The sequence below is a fragment of the Myripristis murdjan genome, chromosome 14 (genome assembly GCF_902150065.1).
Source record: "Myripristis murdjan chromosome 14, fMyrMur1.1, whole genome shotgun sequence".
NCBI classification, from domain to species: domain Eukaryota; kingdom Metazoa; phylum Chordata; class Actinopteri; order Holocentriformes; family Holocentridae; genus Myripristis; species Myripristis murdjan.
The window spans coordinates 23,241,348-23,256,967 of NC_043993.1; the positions used below are offsets into that span (position 1 = coordinate 23,241,348).

Here is a 15,620-nt window from a genome sequence, read left to right on the forward strand (position 1 = left end):
TGGATGTTGCATCATCCCCCCCAAGACAAAGCCATCATGAAAGTATGAATGGTGATTTTTTTTTTTTTCCATTGCAGCTTGAAAACCCATCAGAATATCGACCTACATAACAGAGCACCCCCTGAAAGCAGCAAAACAGTTATTATTAGTGTTGAACATAACGACAATAATTCATCTCCTCTGTTCGTTTTCACATTGGACTTAATAGGGATCATTCGGGCTGACGAAAGCTGTCACACTTGAAAGGACAGTTGAGCACAGGGTGACGGTGCGTGAGGAATTCATCCATGTCAGTCACGCCACAGCCCAGTGCACACTACACAGATTGAAGACACTGCACGCTTCACGGTTTATGCAAATATATCCTTTTGACTCTATAAACCTACTGAGATTTGCCTCCACATGTGCCTTGTTCACCCTGTGACTTATAGGACTCTTCCTTGCCAGCTAGACCATTGTGGTTGCCATGTCAGGTCTGAAATGTTAATGAGCAGGTTCACTCTGGCTGTATCAAAGAGGTACAATGTTTGGTTATTAGCAAGAATATGTTTTTTTTTTTTTTTTTCTGCATCACAAAAGGCCCTTGAAACCTCAAGATGAGGTACACTTGTTTTCGCCTCTGCTAGGGTGAAATGCAAATCAGTGGTGCTGATTGGTGTGGACACAAAGGAAAAGGATTTTGTTTAGAGCAGCGCTGCAAGGTGAGCCGTGGCGTGGTGCAGCACTGAATAAGGAGAGTGGAAGATCTGTGGTTTAAACCCCCTGCAGAACATGTCCAAGAATGATGATATTACATAAAAATGATATGAAATATGAGATATGTCAAAATACTTAAATAAAGGCTTAAAAGTAATAGATCTGTAAATGACAACAGATACAGTAATAACACAGTAAAAAGAGCAAATATATTTTACAGTACTTATTTATTATTATTAAAGCTCTAAGAATTTTGGATGTGTAAGCTTGCCTATATTACACCTGCAAGCATCCATTACTGCAATAAATACATTAAAAAAAAAAAAAAAAAGCTTTAGGGAACAGGTCACCCCAAAGTGAAAATGTTGACATTATCTGCATGCCTGTGTCAGTCCACAGGAGTTTGAGCAAACACACCACAAGTCAGGTCCAGCAGTTCCATCTCAGCGGTTTAGTTTATTGTGTGGTCTGAAACGGCAGCGACATTTTGTGAAGTTGTGGCAACTGAAACAAGGAAATGGCCCGATCTTGTTTACAGTTTACTAACCAATAGAGCCTGGGGAGCGTGAGCAGAAACTTCTAGCAGGGTTCTGCATATGACCATTTGTGGTTTCAACAACAAGGAAAAAGTCAGTGTAAGATCTCATACTAATAAATAGTGATATAGGCTATATGAAGGTCTTTTGGACTCTAAGTGCAGTAATGCTACTAAACACTTGCAGGAGATGTTGAGAGTAATTTGATTGTCATTTTATGAACTTTAAACATCCAGGCCCCGTTCCCTTCAGTTGTTTCAGAGAAGACTGAGATCAAACAGTGAGATTTAAGCGGCTGTGAGCTTGGTGATTGCATGAACCTCAGTGGAGTTTTGACTGATATCTTAGTCAGTAGATAATGGCAAAAATTTCCTTTTGTGGTGAACCATAATTTTAACCTGGAAATACCACGGCCTGCTGACATGTGTATCTTTCAACTATGTTTTTGTGTCCTTTTGTGGAATTGCACTGACAAACTTGAGCTCACAAATTGTAATTACAGTTTCAAAAATGGCTAATCAAATGTCATTTACCATACCAAACTGGCACATTTAATGCACTGATTTTGTAAAAAAAAAATATTGATCCAGCACAACACATCAGGTTTGTGGTAGGAATCACTGCTAAATATTTGCAGCAGGACAGGCCATTCCATTCATCTCTGACCCATTCTTGCTCATGATGATACATCATGTGTGACTGGAAGCATCAGTAAAATATATTTCTTATTTACAATCACAAATAAATTACATTTGCCATTTGGCATCATTGTTTCTTTTGCAGTAACACAACAATAAAAAAAATATTCCAGAAATTTCTTAGAAATGTTTCATAGGTAGAATACACGAGACATGTGGTGCCCTTTACAAAACGTAGTAAAATTTTAAATTACTGTAAAACACCAATATGATACACAGCATGATTCAGCAGTATTGAAATTGTAGATCTACTGTGACTTAATTTTGTTTTTTACAGTGTGGCATAGTGCCCTTGTTCTACATATGTATGTCTAATATACATTTATTTCCGAAATGCTTGTCAAAAGTCCACATTTGTCTACTTAAAACCAAGTGTGCTTGTGCATTAAGTGCATTAAGTTTTGGATTGCCGGACATCTTTCCACTCCATCTTGGTGTTTTGCAGGGCCTGTGTTTTCTTCTCATCCACCTGCACGTAATCCACTTTGTGCTCATCATAGAGAACGGGTTTCTGCTAGACATCGGAGAAAGACAAAGTAGAGTGGGCTCAAGATGTGGTTAAACGAAAGAGAAATATATATCTATATCTATATCGATAGATAGATAGATAGATAGATAGATAGATAGATAGATAGATAGATTTTTTTTTTTTTTTTTTTGCATTGTGCTTTTGCAGTCTGTGTTGATCTCATGGATTCCAGGAGTTACTTTGTGATGAAATGTTGTAAATATACGTTTTTTTAGTGTACCACTTCCCATCAGCCTTGTCTGCTTCTTTGTCAGTCAGTGATTTCTATACTTTAACTAAAATATCTTTAGACAACCACCAGAAAATCATTTAGTATGCCTAAGCGGAAAAGAGCAATAATGAAACTGAGAGCGATGGCATAGTAACATCAAAAGACTGTTTTACTAAACAAAAAAAAGGCAAGAATCATGTATCCCTTACTCAAAATGAAACTTGTACTATTGCTGCATTGCCTTCTCATCTGTTAAGGCTGTTATCAGTGGAGATCTTTGTATGGTTACGTCCTCTACACTTTCTCTGTTTGTCTCTGTTTGAGGGTTGCACTTTGGTGCAAAAACCTTGAAAGAAACCCATGCTCTTTGATTATGAGAGACTGAAAACCAAACTTAGCATTTACCACTGACGCTTTAAATTATTTTAGACAGTCAGATCGAAAGTCTGGAGCTCCTCATATTTAAATAGTCTCCTGTCAAACTTGTGCCATCATTCTTTAATGTGAACAAGCAACATCATTTGTATTTTCTTGCATCTTTAGTCCAAATGTGCACAATTTAAAACCTTTAAGGAAGTCACCATACTGTGCCGTACAAAAGTGCTGGTCAGACTTAAGCTCTAATGTAATGCCTTTCTCCTTGGAGAAGAAACACTGATATACCTCAAAAAGACCACTCAAAAGTTTGATTTTGTCCCTGAGTTTGACTGCTACTACTTGTCTGTGTCCAGCTCTGGCCCTTCTGAGTAAGTGCAGCACAAAGGGGCAGGTGACATGTACTTAAAAATGTAGTTGTCTGCTGTTTGTAACTTGTATGTGCATCTTGTTTGTGCATATGGGCTAATTACATCAATTAATTTGACATGTATAAAGCAGATTAAGCTGCTTTATATGTATAAATACAGTTACATGGGATGATCTTATCAAATGGCTGCCTCAAAGCTCAGTGTGAGTTAATCTGTCAGTGTTTTATCAGCGGCAGTCCTTCACAGCAACACCACTGAGTCACTGCGGTTTTCTGGTAATGCCGTCAAGATGCAGCAACTGGTGGTCTGTGTGGTATCTCAGCTAATGCAACACTAATGACATCAATAACACACAAATTTGGACATAAAATATTGTTTTTTGTGCAGTATTTGCTAGTTTATCTCCACCATTTACACAAACCAAGCATTTTTAAACTTTTTTTTTTTTTTTTTTTTTTTTTTTTTTTTTTATGAAGTCCAAGTTAAAACATACCTTCTGCACAGGTGAAGGTGATGCAGAATTGAAGTCCAGTAACAAGTAGTCAAGGTTTAATCTTCTGGCCAAGGGCTGAAATGCTCCATCACAGGTGAAGGAGAACTCTTGCTTTGAGTCCTGTCATGAAAAGAAGAAATAAATGCATTGACACTGGAGGCACTTCAGATCACAATTTACCTGCTACTTGACTAAACATGCATCAACTTTATACAGTTCTAGATATTCACACCACTGCCGTACAGTCTCACTAATCCTGGATTTTGCTCTGTTGTGGTGTTTTGTCGGGCACAAACCAGTAGAGTGAGGTCCTCAAGTATATTTCGACAACATACACTTACTGTATTGAAGATGTGAAATGGCACAGTGGCTATGTTGCTCAATAAGCAGTTAAAACACCACAAAACCTTAGGCTCATTCTCTCTTCTGTTAGGGTACAAAACATATTGGATAGCTTCAGATATAAGTCATGAGTTTTTGGATTTAGTCAAAAATGATTACTGAGGAATTGAGGAGAAAAAACCCCGACATAATTCTGTCATCGATCAAAATCTCTCAAGTCTTTTTATCTTTCAGTGAGGTGCTGATATGAGCTTTTGGCATTCAGATTATAGAGTTTATCATCCCAAAACTCAAAGTGTAACTCCATCCAGTATAGTAATCTCTTCACCCTCATGAAGTGGTCAGTGATAACACATTGTGGCCACATTGAAAATGACAGATGCTGATGCTGAAATATCGACCACTTGCTGCTGCCTACAGTATGCTACTTGATTGACTTGAATGGGTGTTTTTGGTCACTAGAAGAGTACAAAAGTCTTCATACATGGACTTAGACAATGGAGATACCTGCAGACAATCCCTACCAATGCATGTCAGTGTGTTTAAACGTAGAGGGAGTAGGATTTGATGGTTTGATATAAACACAACATTCAAAGTTGATTTTTCACTTGGCTTTTCCCCTTGCTGTATTTCCTTTTCTCGCAGTCCACACACACAATTTTCATTGCTTCCTATTGGATATGGTGCTATCAATCTGACACTGTGTGCTGTTATTGGTTGGGAGCTACACACCCACTGCCCAAAGGCTGATGCCCAGAAGAGTCCCGAGCTCCGAAAAACAAGAAAATCCAGGCAGAGGGCAGTGTCTGCACATACACACACCAATAGACATGTCTAGTGGCTCATAAGTAATGAATTAGAGGGATTATTTTTGTATGAGTGCATATATTGTTTTTTAAGAAAATCCTTCTCACTCTGCCTTTAACTAAGGAGAGGGAAATGAAAGCCAGCTTGTATGTGTCTAACTGCGTAAACCCATATTGCAGAGTATTCATTTGCTCTTGTGTTTAATGAAAGCACCAATGTGCACTAGTTGATGCTTTGTCTAGGTCACCTTTACTCTCCTGTATTAGGAAAGGGCAGCAGGACCTTCCACCGAATTACTGAGTAATTATGGGTCGATCGTACATTGTATCTAATTTGCTAAAAACAAACAAACAAACCAAAATCAACTGGTTTCAATCAAGTGAGTGTATTACTGTTGTAGTGTAGCTTGTGTCTTCATCTTCATCATAGTCCCAGCCCTCATGTCTACTCCCAGGAGTTAGTGAGTTCAGGAATTTGCTGGAATTAACACAGAAAGACGGAAGAATTTAGATCAGATCACCAACCAATTAGCTATACAAAATATACTTACTTATGATCAGCCACAAAAATTAGTATCACTGTCAGAATACTGTTTTTGAGATGGGAGGTACACCAGGATGTTTACATACTGTAACTGATCATAATTCAGACCTGATTATTCATGGTAAGTCATAAGGCATGCTCGCTAAATGCAACAGATATTGGTGAAACCGAGCAGAGATATGTAAACATTTGAATATTGACACTTTGAAGAGATTTTTGTACGTGTTTTCTCTCACCATGGTGCAGTCATCGTTCTGGTCAAGGGAAGATGAGTGGGAAATTCACTGATTGAAGAGAGACCTCTCAGGTCAAGAGGTGGAGGCCGGGCTATGAACCAAGGAAAGACAAAGTTACTGGATGTAACTGGATGTGCAATTTATACGTCTGTCTTCATGCTCATGCCTCTCTGTACCAGGAGCTAAATGTCTGGCAAAGGACAACAGCACAGTGTGCCTATATCAAGTTACTGGTCCTCATACACCAACCATTCTTATGCCAAATTTGTGCTTAAATCCCTCTTATACGGTTTTCATGAAGATTCTGGCATTCACCAACATTTTCTTATTTGAGATTTCTTCGTAGGTAAGAACAGAATCTACGCACCCTCAAGAGCCCTGTGACACTCATTTGACTGCTGATATATTTGTGTAAAATAGTTGTCAATTCTACAGCTTTATAATATTATAGGACTTAAATGACAATAATATTAATATAATTAATAATATATTAAATAATCATTTTCATTATTTTACAAAGCATTATTGTCTTTTAATAAAGACTAACACTTCAATTCACATCAGGTATGTTATTTGGCCATATCAGTTATACTAATTGGGAACACACACACACACACACACACACACATATATATATATATATATATATATATATATATATATTTTTTTTTTTTTTTTTTTTTTTTCCCCATATTTGAGCTCAAACTCTTTTTTCTTTTTTTTCCCCTTTTTTTCATCAGTTGTTGCCCTTCTCTTTTTTCTGTTGCCTTATATCCACTATTGATGCTAACTATGACAGCTCCGGGTTCTGCACCCTGGAGGATTTCAGCTCCCGTTGTGCCATTGCAGTGTCCTCTGTCACACCTTCCCTTGTCATGCCATTGCACACACACACACACACACACACATACACACACTCAGATAGAAGAGGTTATATAACCTCTTCTATCTGTGTGTGTGTCTGTTTATGTGTCCCTGTATTTTTTTCTTTTTTTTCTTTTTTTTTCTTCTTTTCTTTTTTTTTTTTTAATATCTTCATAGATTTGAAAACTTGCAATGCAATTCAAAAGGAGCCACGAGTCAAAAATGGGTAGTTCAAATAGCACATATACTAAAAGGTTTCCAAACTTTTTCATTTTCTGAAATTCACCAATTCATATTTTTGCTGAAGACCCCCTGAAAGCCCCTCCAGGCAGGACCTCACTTTGAAAACCACTGCCTATGTTTACCACAGCATACCACAAATTCAGACACACAAATATTTATGAATCAGGCGTGTTGTGAAGGTTGCTCTCACCTCTCCTGCGAGGCTTGAGATGCCGGTTGATCGGAGGTGGCGCCAGCTCTGCCAGCTGGTGCGTAGCTTGGCTGATCATCGAGGACTCAGCAGCGCAGGTTGAGTTAAGGAGAGTGAATGTGCTGGGACTCATGGGGATGTAACCGTCCGATGCAGCGGCAGTAACACTGACAGGGGAGGCCATGGGGATGTAAGAGTCGTCCTCATAGTATGGAACTTGAGGTGAATTTAGACAAGGCTGTTGAAAGATAATGCATCACAAAATAAGAAAAATGAATTGCACTATCAGTGTAGTACAACTGGCAATGGTCATTGTTGAGTTTAAAGGAGCAGTTTGCCTAAAATACACAAAACCTACAAAAAAAAAAATAAATACAAAAAATACAAAAAATCTCTATCACTAACGCAATCTGTCTTATCCAGATAATTTCTGTGTGATTTGGTGAGGTTTCCAGTCTGCTGTGATAACCTTATCTCCTAGCACCGTGATACAGTCAGGCTGGATGGGTATGCTTTTGCAGAGCTCAAACCATCAAACCTTTACTTGTGAAAAACTCAAAAGCAACATATTCCAAAAACAATGACATGGATACCCATAATCCATAACCCAAGATTTTTGTTGGGTACTATTTTGTGCCAAAGAACACTGGCAAACTGTATCTTCATTGGGAGGAAATTGTTTTTTCCACATTTGACAAACTGACCTCCACAAACAAATACCCATCCAGTCCTGTTGTAATGAGGAGGAGGGAGACACAGACTGTTGCAGTAGACTGGAAACCTCACCAAATCACAGAGAAACTGTTTGGATAGACTGCACCATGGGTAGGTGGAAAAATACTTGAACAGTTCCTGAACGGTTGTTGTTGAAAATGTCTGTTTCAGCCATTGCTGCTCCCTCACCAAATTAAGGCTCTGCTTCTTGTTCCTCACTGAGCCGGTCTCAACAGCTCCTAAAAACAAAAGATGTATTGTTGAAAAGCCACCTTAGTTTAGTCATACCATCATAATTAACTCGGTGTCACAGAAGATCAAAGGCCACTTCAGCACTTTTACCAGCACAGAATAATTTGTGGTACTGCAGTAAGAGTCTAAACACAAATGAACACAGTATGTAAATGGGGGGACAGAGGTTACCTATTCCAAGACGGTCCAGGCCTGACAGAGAGATCCCGCTGGGTATTAGCAGAGTGTGGCCAAAAGGTTGGTGCGCACTCATTGCCTGCAGCCTATGAGCTCCTTCATTGTTTAGTTGCTCTGAGAAGTGAGAAGGCTTAGGCGGCAGCGGGGGAGGTGTTTGTCTATCAGCCGTTGCCTCAAATGATGCAGAAGAATAAGGTTTGTCAAACTGGAAGATACTTGATGCACAGTGAGGTGGCAGTGGAGGAGAGGAGGATGATGTTACAGCCATGAGGGTGGATGGAGCGCTTAACGGGGGATTAATCAACCCTCGATGGTTGACAAGAGATGGAAAGGGGCCAGCGTGAGAAAACGAGAATGAGGCGGACTTGGTGCAAACAGGTGAGGGAATAATGTCCTTGTCAGTGTCATCTGATGACTTCTGTTCCAGAGAGTTCTCAGAGTTTGAAAAGCTGTCATGTCTACAAAGATGGGGAAAAATAAAATAGTGCATGTGTTAAACTAAAAAAAAAAAAAAATGATCACGATGATTTCATCTTGTGTCAGAGGTTTGACAGATCGCACATACCTGCTAATGCTTATACTGCTACCTGTCTCACAATGTGCAAGAAAGAGGTAGTCTGGTGGGTCGCTGCATTCTGGTTGGCTTGATTCGGACTCTGTGTCGCAACTGGCAGGTGAGGGCTGATGGAGGGTCAGGGTGTGAGGAAAGCCTTCCTCTGAGCTTTCTTTTGAGAACAAGACAGAGGGATAGCATCCGAGTCAGAGAATGTATCTGAAAGGTTAAAACCAGTGGGGCACAAGACGGAAACCACTATTATGCTGAAACCCACCAAGGTGATGCTCTGGTAAGAGGGGTGCAAATCCATTAACACACATGGCTTTCTCCTGTCCAAATGTACAATGGATATGGGGCTTGAAATGTGGCATCACGTAGAATGAAAGAGAGGAATGATGTTTTTTGCAGGTTCATTAAAAGTAAACATACTTAATGGCATGCCCAATGTGACTATAATACAAAAGCTGTATATATATATATAAAAGTTCATTTGTTAATTCTAATTCACGGAAGGCCGCTGAAGAGGAATAATAACTAACATGAAAAAAACAGTAGTGCACACTAAGATGTCAACACTGATATTAACAGTAAAAGATATAGTAGCTACTATGTTGATGATAATAACAGCTATAACCATGGTAAAGTATTATTTTTAGTCTTATTTTTAAAATATTATTTAGTGTTAAAGAGTGCAGTTTTGACTGTTTTATTCCTACTGACTATTTGTGCACTTCTTTCACCTCAAATGAATTTTCCAGACTGTTTTGTGTTTGCATTATGGTCAGCTGGTTGTGCATGATTCACACATGTAGGGCTCTGGTATCTTTTGTGCTGTTGCTCTGTCCTTAACTCCCCCTCTCTCTCTGGGGATCATGTCTGCTCTGTTGGTTCCACACAGGTGAAACTGTCTTGGGCCTCCCCCAAAATATGTCATTTTAGGTCACTTGCAGATTTTCCTATTCATACTGACTTACAGTTTTTGCAGCAGCAATACAAATTCCCAAGTCACAAACATTTCAAGCAACAATATAGTGAGAAATGAAAAAAATGCATTGCTATCTCAGCAGATGTAACAAATATCTCCATGTACCTACAATGATCATGTATGATCAAATAAACTGTAAGATAATATCTAAATATAATATCTAGCAAATGCAGATTCTACAAATGCAGATTCTACATAGTTCCAATTTGCATTTTTGGTAATGAAGTGTAGATTTAATCAAGTTTTACTTCATCTGAACGTGATTTCAGTGTACCTGCTCTCTGGTTGATCAACCAACTGGGTCTCTTCTATGGAGAGTGCAGTGATGTTCAGCTACCTGTCTTAACATTTCACACGAACAACTCACACTTAGCAAACCCGGCATTATAACATACCATCTACATTTATTTTGTTGCATGTTTCGAGATTAGGATTATGGTACTTTCTGCAAGAAATGGTTGCAAAGTTTGTTGTAAATTTCACAATAATACAATGCAGTATGGCCAGTCCACAATCACTGTCGATCAGGTAGTGGCTCTAGTGGCTGTGCCTGGAATTACAACAACACAGTTGTTAGTGTTCGCTGTTGGAGCACCCATCCTGTTCCTGCACCCACAACACAAGTCATCAAGTCTAATATAATACTAATATTAATATATTAATATATTTTTTGATTATTTTATTTATTAATATTAATTTTTAGTCTTAGAGGGAAATATGTTTTTTATGCTAAGTTAAGTGACTACATCAGTTGGTAGGCCTAACTAACCAAATGTAACTGGCATGCATAAGCTATTTTAGCACTTTCTAAGGCTTGCACCCACTCTCTCCTTCCCTCTCCACTTGGCTATTGTGAGCGCCACATTTCAGTGAATACACAACCAAAACACAGATAACTTCAGTAATGATTAGGATGATGGTATGGATGATAGACAGCAATGTACAGTGATCACAGAATGGAGCTTTAATTAAATATAACTCGAAAAAGACCAGACATGATTTGTCTAAAAATGATTTCGACCATGCTGTTGTGAAGTCTGATCTGGTATAATAGTAGCTGCTCATAGTGCAGAGGAGTAAAAGTGTCTCAGCCTGTTTGACTGACCTGAATATGGCTGTTGAAAATCACAATGAGGTGACACTGTGGTAAAAACAGCTGCACCAATTAGACCTGTAACACACTTCATACTGACCGAAACTAGATATTCATTTTGTCTCTACTTGCTTTTGTACCTCTGCTCGCGAATTCTGTCAGACCTTGCAGCCAACCATATGTCTTTGAAGCCTCCTTCAGCATAGACTGTTCATTACCTTGGCCTCATTTTTGCATATTTTCCAACCATAATGACTAGCCAGAATGTAAACAAAAGCTTCAAATGCCAGCAATCTGAATTTGCGCAGAAATCATCATTTAAAGCAGCACTTGGCAACTTACTGCTGGCAGTGAAAGTCACTGTTTGTAATTTGAGGATTTCAACATTCAGAATTCGTGTAACTTGATGCCAGTAAACTGCACACAGCAGGTCTATCTTTCCTTGTCCTTCTTGTCCTGCCACTTCTGGCCGATTGTGTGAATCTACAGGGTCTAAATTTGGCTGGCAAGTCTAATGAAGTGCAGCTTTGACCCAGCGAAATTTCAAACAAATTTCAAACAGCATCTCTCTGTCTCTGTCATTATTTTACCTGCATCATCCAAGGGCATAAACTGGCAAATCTGACTGATGCTCTTGATCCAGCTGTTCATCTCCTCCTCCGTTTTAGCCACCAGGTAGAAGATGCGAAACGACGTCTTCACAACAAAGAGGTGTTTTTCATGGAACTCCCTCTTGATCCGAAGTTGCCCACTCTGCATTTGCACCTCACATTCTCTGAGGTCGATGGTGCGGATTGGCTTTTTGGAGCTCTTGCTCTGATAGTATTCCAGCACATCAGGATTACCACTCATGCGACCTCTTCGAAGCACAAACCACCGTTTTCTCCATGTCTAGGGGGATAAAGGATCAAGCTGGTTAGCACTGAGTCATACTTAAACTTGAACTTCACACCTATACTTAAATGCTATTTATATACAACACTGCATTATTCCAAAGGTGCACCCCTGTCAACAAATTAGTCATGACTGGTTATGGAAATTTGATCACAGCTCCTGCTCAACAGCCAACTTAGCAACTTTATATTCCATTCTTTGGTTTTGGTATGGTCACTAAGCGGAACGTCAACTCATATTTCCCAGAAGTACAGAGAAGGGGAAGTTCAACTTCACTCTATTTAACAGAAACTGTCTAAGAGAAATAACTTTTCAAACCATAGTTGAAGGCTGATATAGGAAAATACAGAACCTGACAACAGCTGTTTTGTTTTAGCTCCTAAAACTTCATTGTAACATAAAATTTGAAATTTCCCCACTGTGGGACTAATAAAGGAATATCTTATCTTAATAACGAAGGGGGGAGTTTTTTAGATTGGACATTTAAATATCCCAAATAGAAATAATATTTTCTGGGAGAAAAAGGCGCTGCAGATATTAACTGGAGGATATAATGTGTTAATGGGTGCTCATGCCAGTTTAGCTCTCACTGTGTGGCTAAACTGACATGGAGGTTTTTAAGCCATCTCTGTTCATGAGCTAAAGATGTAAAATGTGGGTCTGTGGTAAACCCTTTCACCTTTTCTGCTTGCTGGCAATTTGCTTCTTTATAAGTCAGCTGGTATTTAACGTGTTCACATCAGGAAATGGGTAGACAGACCTGCCACATTTACTGTCAGCGAGGCTGCCAAGTCCAAGAGGAAATCATAACTGAACCAAACTGGCAATTTCATCCTACTCTGCGAGGTTAATGTTTTGAAGCTGGGAGGTGTGCTCAGTGAAAAAAAGACTGATTTTAGCTACATTTACTACAAAATATCTGAGTCACAGGAATGATTTTAAAACTCATACAAAATTAACAGTTTTGAGCCTCTACTGCTGTGTGTTTCTAATGCCTGAAATTAGAATAACAAGGCAGGTATTGTATTTCCCCATACAATAGAAAATCATACATTTTCTATTTTTGGCCTCAGATTTGCATAATGTACTAAAAAAGTTTCTATTCTGCCCCTCCAGCCACCCACTCCTTTCCCCTGCAATGCTTTTGACAAACGGCCCTCCTCCATTTGTACAAAGGAAGTGCAAAAAGCCAGCGTACAGCTCGGGCTATTTCTGCTTGTCACTTCATTTTGAAGTGCCTGGCAATGACATTACTTCCCATGTTTCACAATACACACCCTAATTTCAGAGAATGAGAACCCAACACCCCAACCTACCCCTCCTCCCTTCTCCACAACACAGCACGCCCGCGCGCACACACGCACACACACATCAACAACAACACAAACAGCAGAGCGAGTGGCCTGCCCTGTACTCTCACATGACTTCAACCACACAACAGCATAAGGCCACATACTGTTCATGTACATTCCCATGCACTTATGAAAATTTCCCTTCTCGATGTATCTTCGCAACATGACATATTGCTATTAAGCATTATTTTTTAAACCATAACCATGTGTCAACATTTAAAGGTGAATCAAGGCACTATTATGGAAACACATTATGGAAATAGATAAATGAGGAAGAAGATAACATGGAGTTTGTATTAGAGCCCATTGGACCAAAAGTACAAGCTTCTTGATTATGTGTGCTACAATATCTAAAAAATCCATACAACACACACACAAAGTGCCGGCACACACACACACACACACACACACACACACACACACACACACACACACACACACACACACACACACACACACACACTGCAAACAGATAAATACAGGGCTTTACATCTTAAACTGTCAATTCTCCTGTTCAGGTAAACTGTGTAAGAGAAGAGAAGACATAAAATGTTCAGCATGTTCCTATACTCACAAATCTCTTCAGTTTCTTCTCCGGAGGGGATTTGATGAGCCAGCCAGTGCAGACCACATCACCAGCACTCATCTTGACTGCAGAGTGTGTCGTCCTCACCACCACTACTACTGCTGCTGCCGTGAAACTGAGAGCAGTGCTGAGCATATCCTGTGTTCTGCTATTCAGCCCCGCCACCCAAAAAAGGAGGAAGTCAAGAAATTGATCATGCAAACACAGAGAGGGCAGAGGGAGACAGAGAGAGGGAGAGAGAGAGAGTGAGAGAGAGTGTGTGAGGGAAGGAAAGAGAGCAAGAGAGAAAGAGAGTGAGGGAGGGAGGGAGAGGGAGAGAGAGATGTGTTTATTTCTGTAAGGAAAACAGACACTGGATGTAGCTGATGGTCTGTAGTGGGAATAAAGGAAAAATTAGCCCACATTATATGGCTCAACAAGTTTCATAATTTAATTTTCCGAGCAAAAACCTCACAGAGATCAAATAAATTGATCTGGCTGCTGATATAATCTTCTTCTTAACTTGACCATGTTTCCTATGCTCAGTGTGTTTTTTCGCTCCATTTAGGCTGCAGTTGTTCATCTGTTTGCTGAGAGTCAGTATGGTTGCTTAACTTTGCTAAGACCGGGCTTTAATATTTAACATTAAAAGATGTAAACATGCTTTAACTCATTTTGTACTTAAAAATATCAGTAAATGCTGATCTTCACTGATAACATATCATCAAAAATTGCTTACAAGCATTTTAATAATATGTTGTGAAAGTTGTGACAAATCAGAAATAAACAACCTTTCTCTTTAAATCCACCAACATGTGTGTGTGTGTGTTTTTTTTTTTTTTTTGTTTGTTTTTTGCTGTACTAACAGACTGAACAAGAACAAATCATGCTGCGACATGAGGACAGATGTGAAGACTGTGCTGTCCAGAAGTGTGGACTGTTGTTGGGTGTGTGGACTGTTGTTGGGTTGTTGGGCCATGGCATTGCGGACAAAATCCCCTGGGACCTGCAGCAGTTGGCTGTAAACCATTTCAGTGGATGAGGACTGGAGGTCCTCCTTGGGGGCTGTCTTGAGGCTCAGCATGACCCAGAGGAGCCTGTCGACCCAACTACTGTCCTAGAGGCTAGCCTGAAGAGCACCCTGCATGAAGTGATGGGACCGCTTGCACAACCTGTAGGCCTGCAGGTGGTATGCAGTGCTGCTATGGAGCTTCACCCCCAGGCTTTCTGTGTCTGTGTTCCAGAGCACGGGTGTGAACTGTAGGCCCTGGTTGGAGGAGAGGTCAGACTAGGTGACCCAAGTGCTGATGAACGCCCGGGCGACCACGGTGTATGTCTTTGATGGCAGCGGGACAGCTTCTGGCCATCAAATGGTTCTGTCCACCATGGTGAGGAGGTATGTGAAACCATGGAAAGGAGGCAGGGAGCCCACCAAGTCCACATTAACATGGCCAAACCTCCTCTTAGGCATTGAGAACTGTGCTGCGGGGCTTTGGTGTGGCAATGCAACACAGATATCAGATCAGTCTCTTACATCTATTTTGAGCTCATGCCAGATCAACTTGTCCACCACCAATATTTGAGAAGGCTTCTTGCCTGGGTGTGAAAAGCCATGGACAGTGTCAAAAATCTGCTTCCTGCACCCGGCAGGAACAACAGGCAGGGGCTGACCCATAGGGACGTTGCACAGGAGCATAATGCCAGTGTTATGGAAAGCCCCATGCTGTAAATGCAGTCCTGTGACTGCCGTCATGTAAGCCTGCACGTCCAGGCTGGAGGCCTGATCAGTCACCGTGCAGGTGTAGTCAAGTTCCAAGTGGACAGTCCGTGTGACGGCCTGGTAGAGGCAGTCGGCAATGAGGTTGTTTTTGCCAGCAACATGTTTTATGTGCATGGCG

At 40.2% G+C, this 15,620-nt stretch overlaps 1 protein-coding gene across 2 annotated transcripts; it reads right to left on the bottom strand.

Moving 5' to 3' along the window:
• Window positions 1-1,420: 1,420 nt before the first annotated feature.
• Window positions 1,421-13,824, bottom strand: gab3 (GRB2 associated binding protein 3). 2 transcript variants are annotated; one of them, XM_030069814.1, is made up of 10 exons: window positions 13,732-13,824; window positions 11,502-11,802; window positions 8,843-9,002; window positions 8,272-8,735; window positions 8,038-8,087; window positions 7,135-7,372; window positions 5,838-5,928; window positions 5,451-5,535; window positions 3,910-4,029; window positions 1,421-2,441 (listed from the first exon to the last, which is right to left on the bottom strand). In XM_030069814.1, the coding sequence occupies exons 1-10, from the start codon at window positions 13,801-13,803 to the stop codon at window positions 2,325-2,327; spliced, it is 1,698 nt and encodes a 565-aa protein (XP_029925674.1). In that variant the 5' UTR covers window positions 13,804-13,824; the 3' UTR covers window positions 1,421-2,324. The 2 variants fall into 2 exon arrangements, with proteins under 2 accessions (XP_029925674.1, XP_029925673.1); XM_030069813.1 differs by having other exon boundaries at window positions 1,421-2,444.
• Window positions 13,825-15,620: the final 1,796 nt, after the last annotated feature.